Here is a 12,369-nt window from a genome sequence, read left to right on the forward strand (position 1 = left end):
TCTCATTTACAATGCTTTCTTCTTTGTGTGTTTCAATGGAAGAAGGAAACAGAGTAATAACACATAACTTTTAAAGGGACACTATAGTCACCAGAACAACTACAGCTTATTGAATTTGTTCTGGTGAGTAGAATCATTACCTTCAGTCTTTTTGCTGTAAACACGGTCTATTCAGAGAAAATGCAGTGTTTACATTACAGCCTAGTGATAACGTCACTGGCCACTCCTCAGATGGCTGTTAGAGATCCTTCCTGGGTCACGGCTGCCTAAAATGCATCCAAACATTCAGTGTCTCCTCCCTCTGTATACAGACACTGAATTTCCTCATAGAGATTCATTGATTCAATGCATCTCTATGAGGAGATGCTGATTGGCCAGGGCTGTGTTTGAATTGTGCTGGCTCTGCCCCTGATCTGCCTCCTTGACCATCTCAGCCAGTCCTATGGGAAAGCATTGTGATTGGCTCACAGAATCACTTCAGATGATGTCAGGCATGCAGGCAGGTTAGGGGCAGAGGTAGCAGCTGCTGATTTAAATACAAGTAAGATGTTACTATATTTAGGGAAACAAGGAGATTTGGGGAGGGGAGGGGGGGGTTGCTAGATGGTGGTTTTAACACTGTAGATTCAGGAATGCATGTTTGTGTTGCCAACCCTATAGTGTTTCTTTAAACATTTCAAGGCATGTAATAATTGCTTTATGTTGCATGTTGTGTATTTAAAATATGTGGTGGTATTATAGTCGTGTATACGCCCATGTTTGGGCAGTGGCTCAGGGTTATCCCTAAACTGCAAGTTGTAGCTAAGTTTGCTGGAACCATTGCTAGATCCGAAAATATGTTTACCTCAATTCTGCCATTTAGACTTCAATTCACTTTAATGGAAGGTTTAATGAATAAATATAATCTTTCAGTGAAAATATTCATTCAATTTGACCAATCAAAAAATACAGGTGATTTGCAGCTGTGTTTGAAGAAAGGGAGGGTTTATTTAAGAGAGCCATGAAATAAAATACAAGACGTAGAGAATTACACGGGCTCCTCTAATCACAGCGCAATTTGAACTTTAGCTGCTGAAAATTAGATTGCGTGATTAGATGACGATAATGTAGTCACTGTAAAGTGGCATTTATATAGAAGATCATATTTAAACACAGAGGTCCACTGGTGCAATTTTAGGTGACTTGATGTTTGTAGATTATGTTTTTAAAGATAAGATATTTCACAGTTTAATGTTTTCTGTATAATCTATTCTTCAGACTCCTCCAGGAAAAGCAATTTCCTCTCTTGGCTCTTGTACCAGGCAATGATCATTATGCTGATTTCCAAGTGCATTTATAGGTTTAAACCTAGTTTTTTTTTAAAATTGCTGTGGACGTTATGAACTTCTCTCTTTACTAATGAGCTGTAAATCCTCTTTGTGTGTGATTTAACCCCTTAAGGACCAAACTTCTGGAATAAAAGGGAATCATGACATGTCACACATGTCATGTGTCCTTAAGGGGTTAAGCATGTTTTATCAAAGGGGAAAATGTGGCACTTTGTTGCTTTTTCTTGTTCATTGTCTGAATGTTCGCAATGTTCTAATCAATGCAATCCTCCAGGACCCACTGACGGTCCAAGCTTTATCCAAATTTACATTAGAATAGAATTCGTCAAATCCTTAAATCCAGGTTTGGTTAGTAGGATTGATGTAGGGTTGTGATATTAGGTAATGATTACTATCGTTTTGTGAAACTGTCAAAGAATTGAGGGATTATGTAATTATTACTTTTGGACCATTACACTGATGTAAGATTAGATCAAATTGCTCTTGGATCAAGAAACAGTCATGGTTGCAAGATTATGTTATAATTATTTCTCGTACCTTGATGATTTTTTTTTTTTTTTTTTTTAAATCTTTTACTGGAATTGGTTTCTAGGGCCTGTTCACAAGGGCCTGAGATCCTTCATTAGGCAATAAATGGTATGCCAATCATGAACCCTCCTCTATTCATATCTTAATTGTTTGGTGTCCAGTCAATGGAGAGATGCAGGGTTAAGTAATCACTATATATGGTGCCAATACCGTGTTCAGGGTGTACGAGCTGCAGGTTTCCTTTTTCAGTCTGTGGAGTATTACTGTGTTCTGTTCAATCTGTAGACAGCCGCAGGATGCGGTGTTTAATCTGTAGAAAGCTGTAGAAGTCAATGTCCACACTGTGTAGAACTGTAATTGTCTGCTGTGCTTCAAGCAAGCTCACAGCTTTACCTTCTGCTGCCAAGCCATAATCCCCGCTTAAGACAGACTGGGCATTTATTAAACTGAATTGGCATGAATTTGTGTATTTATAATTATTTATAATTCAAAGTGAGCTTCAAATTTAAAGCCAAAATAGCTGACCTGGAAGCAAAGCTAATTTTTTATTTCAGTTTTTATGATCTTGTGAATATGCATTGTCTCTGTATAATTCTACATTCTACAAGAGTATAATAAGTCTCACGTGTAATAAAGCACATCTAATTGTGTGTGTGCGAAATCTGGGACTAAACAAAGTGATCTCTACTATTATTTCTTTTGTCTGTTTTAGGAGGAAATGACCAACATAAAAACCAGGATTAAAAAGGTTATTGAAGAAAATGAGCAGTTGCACCAACATTTAGAAGAGAACAGGCCTGTATCTACTAATGAATGGTAATTCTGCTTATTATTCAGCCTTAGGGGACGGAGAGGGGACAGTGCATGTGTCCTACAGCTCTATGTTAACAAGGTAACATCAGGACAACCAACATTTAATATCAGGCCAACCAAGAGTTAACATCATGCCAGCTAAGATTTAATACCATGCCAACCAAGAGTTAACATCATGCCAGCTAAGATTTAATACCATGCCAACCAAGAGTTAACATCACGCCAACCAAGAGTTAACATCATGCCAACCAAGAGTTAACATCATGCCAACCAAGAGTAAACATCATGCCAACCAAGAGTAAACATCATGCCAACCACGAGTAAACATCATGCCAACCACGAGTAAACATCATGCCAACCACGAGTAAACATCATGCCAACCACGAGTAACCATCATGCCAACCACGAGTAAACATCATGCCAACCACGAGTAAACATCATGCCAACCACGAGTAAACATCATGCCAACCATGAGTAAACATCATGCCAACCATGAGTAAACATCATGCCAACCAAGAGTAAACATCATGCCAACCAAGAGATGACACCATGCCAACCAAGAGATGACACCATGCCAACCAAGAGTTAACATCATGCCAACCAAGATTTAATATCTTGCCAGCTAAGATTTAATATCTTGCCAGCTAAGATTTAATATCATGCCAACCAAGAGGTCTGCTACAACTTCATTTGAGCTGCCACTGCCGTGCAGATAAGAAGTGGCATTGATTTTAGAGAGGCAGAAATGCTGGTTGTCATGGGCTTCTTTTAAATAATGAAGTTGCTTAAGTTATTTTCAGCAAGTGGCAGAGGTTTATTAAATGAGCACATACATGTATTCCTAATACTATAGGGCTAAACTAGCTGTGGTGTTTGAAAGGGGAGTTTACTTACGTTTTCTCGTCCGCCGCGTCTGGCCCGCCTCCATTTGCGAAGATTATCAATCATAATGATCTCCTATAGGAAAGCATTGGGAGGCTATTGCGCATACATGGCAAAACAATGCGCTCCACCAATCTGCATCTCCTGATAGAGCTGAATTAAATCAATGTATCTCTATGGCGAGTGTTCAGCATCTCCATGCAGAGCATATGAATGTAGGTGCTGCACACAGGGCAGTACTGAAATTGGAAGCACCTCTAGTGGCAGTCTGAGTGACCGCCAACAGAGGTGCAATTAGCCAGCCATGTAAACACTGCCTTTTCTCTGAAATGCCTGCAGGGACAGGCTGTAGACATCAGAACAACTGCATTAAGCTGTAGTGGTTCTGGTGATTTTATAATGTCCCTTTAAGCTGCAAGGTCAAAGGAAAAACATTAACATTCACTCAATATATTATATGTAAGAAAGGAAGAAACAAGCATTTAATTCATCTGCTAGTGAAGTTTATTTTGCAATTCCCAAACTTTCGAGAGACTTGCATAGCCCCCTTTATGCCCTCTCCACGGTATCCTGGCACTCTATACTTCTGGTTGGTTTGTAGGCAGGAATCATTGGATGAGACAGACTGACATGAGGTACATGGCAATGTTTTAGATAGCAGACTAGTGGCCTGAAGTAGGCAGGTTTTGTTCAATGATATTTTACATGGAAGACTCTTCATCAAGACTCTTGGTGTCTAAATGGCAAACCTTTGAATGTTGCCTCATCTTATCCTCTGAGACCATCTGCTAATTTAAAGGGTTACTCCAACCTCCATAGCCACTTCTGCTTTTAGAGGTGTTAATGGAGCAAAGAGCCTGTATATGCAGAGTTTTGCCTTGAAATGCGATATCTGCCCTTTTGCGCTGGGGGAGAGTTGCACCCCTGGTACATGTGACTTGGGCAGCCTGGAATGCTGTTTTTGAAATGTTAAATCTGTTCATCAGCATGCACGTTGCGCTGGAGACAGACCAAATCAGCTTCTAACCTTGCAGGCAGTGCTGTGAGGACGCCATCGTGATCTCCATCACCTCCCATTAAAGCCTTGCTACAGTCTTTATTATTTATTTTTTGTTTGTTTTCACCCCCATCTCAGCCCACTCCCCCACTTCTCCCTCCATTTTAGTGCCAATACACCATTAATTTCCTAATTTATTAAAATGGCATGCAATGTGGTTGTGTACCTTTTTATAGGCAGCTGAGACAGACTCAAGCCAAGTTGCTCTTAGAAGAAAACCAAGTCTTGATGGAGAAGCTGGAAGTCCAACAGGCTAAAGAGAGAGAAACTCACAGCCAGCACATTCAGGAAGGTGAATATATTCTGTCATTGTATACAACCATGTAAACGGATATCACCTTTATTATTTATATCCAATTTGCCTTGTTTGGTTTTGCATAATGCAATTTCTTTCTATTTATGGAACCATTTCTGTCTTGTCATAGTTAACAGCCCGAGATAGATACACATGGAATTAGAATCCAATAATGGCCTGGTGCTCAGTCAGTACAATATCAGTACAATAGCACTGCATATTCTCCCTATTTTCAGACTATCTTTGTTTAGGTTTTTTAATTAACGGTGCAACGTAAGGAGGAGGAGTTATGAGACACCAGTAGGATCTAGGGTTGAGATACGACCTCCAGCTAAGTGCCACCCCCTATCCCAAATCTATTCTCCCTCTTTAACTTCAACTCCCATCATGCTGATACAGCCACTTTCCAATGTGATTTGTAGTCCAACAACAGATAGAGTACCAAGATGGCTTAGAGTTCAGTAACATGATGGCCTAATACTTGCCATCATTTCAGCAAAATATATTTTCCCCATGTTAGAGTTCTGACTCTACACAAGGCGCACACTAAGGTTTCAGTACACTAAGGTTTTTTTTTTCCTGATTATCACAGTACCTACGTAAGGAATATCTCATTTTATCTAATGTTACCTCCTAGTGTGCGGAGACAGCCATAATGTTAATTTTCATTAGCAATGTCACATGGGATAACCTTGTCGTGTTCAAGATATGCCTTTTAACAGATTATCATAAATTTTCTTCTCGCCCTTAGTGTCCCAATTAACGAAGCAGGTAATGGTTCTAGAAGCGAAGAAGCAGAGTCAAGAGGATGAACTGTCAGACATGCAGAAACAGCAGGATGTTTTACGCTCAAAGTACGAAGACCTGAAAAGCAAGGTGGATGGTTGGATCGACGTAAACGAACACGTTGCCATGGTGAATGAATTAAAAAGGTACATGTTTTCCCTCTGCGTAATAACCTCTAATATCTTCATCGTCATTCAGTCGCTACTTCTGCCTTAACCACTAACAGGGCTGAAAGGGTAAATACCGAGCCCAGCTATATTACCGCGGTGACGCTGTGACTATACTTGACTCTTCAGCTCTCTTTCTCAGATTTATTGGTTACATTTTAACCGTCCATGATTTGATTTCTAATGTAAAAGCGAGGGGGTTTGTTAACTAAACAGAGTATTGTGATTAAATGGAAATGTCTATATTGGTAATTAACATTTTGTGCCTTTCAGCGAGATGAGAAATATGTTGAGAGGAAAGACATTTGGGGACGGACAGTGTAATTTGACAGCTGTGCTGAGAAAGGTTGATGGTACATTGCATTACATCTTCGATACCTTAAAAGAAATGCACTGTTCGTCATGCTATGATGGCCCATATCATTTTAAAGACACTTGGCTATTGTGACGTTTTACATATGCTGGTTTTAACTACCTTAGGTTGATTGACAGAATCATTTTATAATTAAAAAAAACATACTTTAAGCCCTTAAGAAGGAAGGCAATTGTCCGCATTGTGAACCAAAACAACCTTGAATGTGTTTGCTTAGGAGAATGTTAACTCCTCTCGTTAGCTCAACATGAGATTTGTTCGCGAGCAGCAAGATGAGGAGAAGAGTAGGAAAGATACAGCAAGAGAGTGAAGTGCGAATGGCAATATGTGAAATCCAAGGAGGGGAGAAAAATAAAAAAAATAAAAAGAGGGGAATGATAGGTTGCCTACACTATCTTTAACTCTAAAACAGCATTATCCCTTACCTTACACTAACCCTAAGACTAAGTGTCACCTTATCCTACTCTTACCCCTAAATCTAACCCCACCACTAACCCCAACCCTACGATCACCCACTGCTAATATCAATTCTGCTATTAGAAATGGGTTTTACTGTATTTAACCCAATGGATGGTGGTATATTGCCACCATCCACTGACTGTTTTCAGTATAAGACTTATGTAATTGTGAATGAGTCTAATTCCTAGGCGAGTATATAGGGAACCTGAACTGGTACCAGTTGGCTGGGGGCAGGTTGGAAGACCCTGGAGCACAACTGCCCAGCCACGTTTTTCTGAATGGAGTTAAAGGGCTCAGAGCTCATCAGTCAGGCTGGGACCAATAAAAATTGCCCTTGTTGACTTACAAGAGCCCTGGGTAATCATTTATACCCCAGGTTAGTAGTTTGAGCAGGGATTTAACGCTGCTCACACCGCAGTCTTAAATAGGCATTTAAATGCAAGCTGCTCGTCAAAAAGTCTGAGGCCACTAAAATTGGCACCTGGGGTTATTGGTGTGAGCTTAACCCTGCTCACTTTACAATCTTTTTAATAGGCATTTAAATGCCTCATCTAAAAATCCGGGGCCATTAAAAATGGCCCCAGCAGGCAGAGGAGAGCCTGGCTATCCTGGAGAGAGCAGGGATTTTACCCATACACAGACCAAATATTCAGGGCATTCTACGTCACCCTACAGGCTTTAACGCCCATTTTATGTAGGGTGGCATAGAACGCCCTAACATCAATAAAGGGTTCACAATTCTATAGCAAAATACAATCACCACTAATTTAAAATTAGCAGAACTGTAGATGCTAAATAAACAGAACGTTCCACACTGGCCTTGTGTCCTCGGAGACTGTAACTCCATTAAATAGCACTGATCCGTAACTGATTAAAGAGAAATACTTTAAGTGAATTGAATAGAAATATATTGCATGCCTACAGCTCTTTATTAAGTCCACAAGCTGTTTAGTGCCGAGGCTCACATTGGGGGAGTATTCTACCATGTGTGTAAAGACCACAGTGGTGAAACAAGTACTTGGAACATTCTAATGATTTCCTTGGTGATTGCTGCCCCTGAATAGCTCCTTATAATAATGTCCTTTGTATTCTGAAGCCTGTTGGAGTTATTGCTGCTGCTCTGGTTTGTGTGCATGATAAGATCAGCTCCTTAAAAGCATTGGAAGTTTTCACAGCAAGCGGTGTTAGATCCTAGCAATGCACAAGCAATTACAAACACGCATTATTGTTAATAAAGCCCAGAAAATCGGTTTCATATATCTGGACGTATTGTTTAAAGTCATCATTTCAGTTTGTCATGAAAGGGTTTCACACTGCCAGAGGGGTCTGTGGCACAAGAACTGTGGCCTAGACAGACCTTTTTTTTTTAATTCATATTTTTTTATTAAATGGTCATATAGGACCTATACCACGTAAATTGAAAGCGAAATCCATTCTAATTATCTTTCTGCTGTCGTTTTTCTCACATCATCCTGAACCCACATTATTACAATCAAACAGACAAGAATCCCAACTCTGCCATCTCGCTCCCTGCTTGACCTCTGTCAGGATTTATATATCACACATTCCACTCTCCGAACTGCATGACGGTAGCGTTTAGTGAGGCCTCTTGCTTGTGATTGTTTTGTTTAGTAAGTTTAATAAAATATTCAGTTATTGCACTTGTAGCCGTTTATTTCTGTTCCATTGAATGCCCCAGGAAGCATTGCAGCTTCATTACCGTAGAGCAGCAGGAAGGTATCTAGCAGATTTCCTATGTTAACACTGTGGATTTCAATCAGATTCATGGTTTGTTTGATGCTTTCCATGCTGTATTTCTACAAACTTTGGTTTTTAAAACCTTTTTCCTTCAATGTCATTATGTCGGTCAGTGACTGCAAAGGCTAGACATGTGTTGCACAGTAATCTAGGATTCTAGGTTGCAAAAAGAGATACAATTTAAGCAAATTCCAATTATGCCACCAGATTTGGCTCTAAGTTATTTCTTGACTTCTTTATTGGATCAACAAGCTAAAACAAAAAGAGGTAAAGAGCAATATAGAGGTTTTGATTGGTGTGCTAAAAATATGCTTTTATTTCTTTATAAACCAATTTTAAGATCCTATATTCAATATGTGTTGCACTCACTGAGACCAATTTTAAAGACAGACATTGTGGAATTGATAACATTGGAGAGGTAGACTACAAAACTAAACAGGGGAATGGAAGATATTAGTGTTACAAAAGGGGTAGAAAAACTGCATATAGTAAAGAAGCTACCATTTAACAACCTTGTGTTCTACCATTTCTTTCTGTCGTAACCCGGGTCAGCGTTTTGTTAACTTTTGTCACTCCAGCTGCTGTAGGCTCTTTTTCCTATGAGGCTCAGCGAATCTCTAGAGTGCCGAAACTTGGGAATCATTGTTCCAGGTAAAAACAGTCCTCTTTACTTTCCCATTTAAAATCCATTGCTGTTTGATGTGCTCATTTTTACAGTAATCTTCAGCAAGAGAAAGATAAAAGCAAGGCTGACATACAGGAGCTGATGGACAAAATCTATGCTCTGCAAGAACAAAAGAAACGTCTTCATCTGGAAAGAAATGACTTATTAGCGGATAATAAGACCCTTGAAGCTGAAGTAGAGACAGTGAAGAAAACAAACAGGTTTGTACCAGCCGTTGTTGCTTTCTTTTGTGTAATGTGTAATAACCTGTAATGTAATGTGTAATAGTCTTTTATTTTTTTTAAGATCTTTATTTAGGATTTAACTGATAAGAACAGGCCCATCACCCACCACATACTGAGCTCATATTCCTTTATAGCAAAGCCAGCAGAACAGATACAGTAATCATATTCAAATAGCATCTCCAAAAGGCAAAGCTTTAATTTCAAATCCACCAGAAACACAGGCACATCCAGACAATGGAAGAGCAAGAGAGAGCAACCAGCAAAGCCGGGGAGCAGAGGGGAACAATGGGGGGATTAATATTTTGTTAAATTGTGTTGTAAATGCAAATATAAATTTATTTTTTATTTTTTAAAGAGAAATTTTAATCACCAAAACTACTTAAAGTAACACTATAGTCACCTAAACAACTTTAGCTTAATTAAGCAGTTTTAGTGTAAAGATCATGTTTCTCAGGTTTCACTGCTCAATTCACTGTCATTTAGGAGTTAAATCACTTTGTTTCTGTTTATGCAGCCCTTGTCACACCTCCCCTGACTCTGATTGACACATCCTGCATGGGAAAAAAAACTGGTTTCACTTCCAATCAGATGTAATTTACCTTAAACAATTGTGTCTCTTTCTCTGTAAATTGAACTTTAATCACATACAGGAGGCTCTTGCGGGGGATATAGCAAGCTATTAACATAGCAGGGGATAAGAAAATCTAAATTAAACAGAACTTGCAATAAAGGAAGGATAAACTTTAGATGACTCTTTACAGGAAGTGTTTAGGAAGGCTGTGCAAGTCACATGCAGGGAGGTGTGACTAGGGTTTATAAACAAAGTGATTTGACTCCTAAATGGCAGAGAATTGAGCAGTGAGACTGCAGGGACGTGATCTATACACCAAAACTGCTTCATTAAGCTAAAGTTGTTTTGGTGAATATAGTGTCCCTTTAATTATTATTTTTTTTTTTTTTTTTTGAATTCTTTATTTTTGCGTGCATGAATGATAACAGACAGCTTACCTCGCCACAACAGCGTTTGGAAGCCGAAACATAATACAGTTATTATACAGTTATGGAATTGAAACAGTGCACATTTTTTTTAAGGTGAAAACAAGCTTATACGTTGTGAGGCAATGTGTCCCTTTAATTTTAATGTAGTGATGATCTTGGGGCATAGATGCTGCGCCTGCCGCCTTGCTGTTGTAAACGATGCAGTTTTTGAAGTGTCTCATAGATTTATACTGAATTTCTTATGTTCAAAAGGGTTTTCATTAAAGATATGTTACCAGTCCTTTACTTTGGGATGCTGAACTTGCAACCGATTGCTTATAATAAATACCATATATCAGTGGTTCCCAATTAATTATGCCCATGGAACCCTTTGACATAGAGTGCCAACATTGTAGAACCCCCCAAGAAATGTTTGCGCCATAGCGCAAATCTTTTAATGGAGTGTAATGTTTACTTGTTTTTTTTTTTCTCAAATTCTTTTTATATCTGGTTTAATTGGTGACAATCGTATTTGCATGTCTGCAGTTGCATCAGATTGTTGTCAATACTTCGCTGTGTTTGCAGAGTAAATCGAGAATCTACACAAGTATGTGCTGGGAAATGGCAACAGAACTTTGATTGCCTGCCGCTACAAATCTGCTTATTCTTTATGTAGATCATCCCAAAAAGCAATAAGAGAAATGGTAATTGAAAAGATGATCTGCAATTTCATCTCATTCAAAACTTCCAACAAAGACTTTCCCTCATGATAGTCAATGGATTTATGAAGGAAAAAGCAGGGCAGAGTATTGACTACCCATACCTTCACTTAGAGTTTTAAATAATCGTGACTGTAGTGCTCAACCTTTTATAAAATTAATAATCTGACCGCTTCATCGAACACATTTCCAGGGAAATTGTAATATTTTAGCTACTAGTGCCTGCCAATTTGCAACCATTGATTTGGGGGGACGGGATGGGACGGGAACACACACACACACATACACACACACACACACACACACACACACTCTTACAATTTATACTGTGTACAAAAATTTTTTACACAACTTCTCTCTTAAAATACATGAATACTTTTCTTTTGCACGTGATTTTTTTTAGTGATTCCCCAATTCTGTGTGCTTCTCCGGCAAGTGCTCTACGATAACTCACTTTGTAAGAAGCTTCTGTGGCATTTTAATTTTTTTTAAAAATTTTTTTAAATTTATTTAAATTCTTTATTTTCCATGCATTTAGTTTGTATCAAAACATACTTGTGTTGCCTTATTAACTTGGGCAAATTGATAAAAGGCATTGACAGTAACTTAGTACAGAGATGATCAATAAGTTTAACACGTGAATATTGATAGGAACGAAGAGTAGGCAACAAGCATGTTGTGTTTGTCTTTTAGGTAGACAGTCGTGGGAGCTAGCGTGTGTCCATGTAGTCAGGAAAAGCTTAGCAGAACTGTGTGTGCACTTTTTCTTTTTTTTCCTTTGAGTCGAGTGTGCCCATGGTGTTGGTGCCCACAGGGCGACTTGGGTGTAGTGAAATAGGTCGGGTGTATAGATGGTAGTAGGGTCTCAGGAGTGGTTGGAGGGCACCTATCCCAGTTGCTTGGGGGGAGGCATAAGGTGGATGGTTAGTTTTTTGTCGCCCATCGCAGTTTGGGTTGGCGTGTATGCCTTGGTGTGGGCCCTGTGTTTTTGTCGGTGCGTTAGTGTGGTTTGTATGTCGGGTATGGTATACGTGGAATGGTGAGTGGTGTCTGAACTTAACCTGAGAGGATCGCACGGGGGGGGGGGGGGGGGTCACGACACAGTCTATGTGGTGGGAGACATTAAAAAAAACTTTGAGTGTAGAGAGATTTTTAGAGTGAGTGTAGATAGTATGAGAACAGCAGGGCATGGAAATTAGCGGTATACATTGGGGGGCTGGCGTCGTTCCCGTCTTTGAGGAGTTCTGTGTAAGTCCTACTTTTTGGAGAAGTGCAGGGGCCTCCGAGAGTGAAGTGAGTTTTAGGACCTCTGCTCCG

General features: G+C 39.4%; 1 protein-coding gene across 1 annotated transcript in view; it reads left to right on the top strand.

Moving 5' to 3' along the window:
• CEP89 (centrosomal protein 89) overlaps nt 1-12,369 on the top strand; it is a 96,341-nt gene that overhangs the window by 38,312 nt on the left and 45,660 nt on the right. Inside the window, exons 12-15 of the mRNA XM_063438469.1 lie at nt 2,569-2,672; nt 4,785-4,900; nt 5,655-5,835; nt 9,164-9,331. Coding sequence (XP_063294539.1) covers nt 2,569-2,672; nt 4,785-4,900; nt 5,655-5,835; nt 9,164-9,331 — 569 coding nt within the window. The remainder of the gene's footprint in view (nt 1-2,568; nt 2,673-4,784; nt 4,901-5,654; nt 5,836-9,163; nt 9,332-12,369) is intronic.

This window comes from Pelobates fuscus, chromosome 12 (genome assembly GCF_036172605.1).
Source record: "Pelobates fuscus isolate aPelFus1 chromosome 12, aPelFus1.pri, whole genome shotgun sequence".
Taxonomy (NCBI): Eukaryota; Metazoa; Chordata; class Amphibia; order Anura; family Pelobatidae; genus Pelobates; species Pelobates fuscus.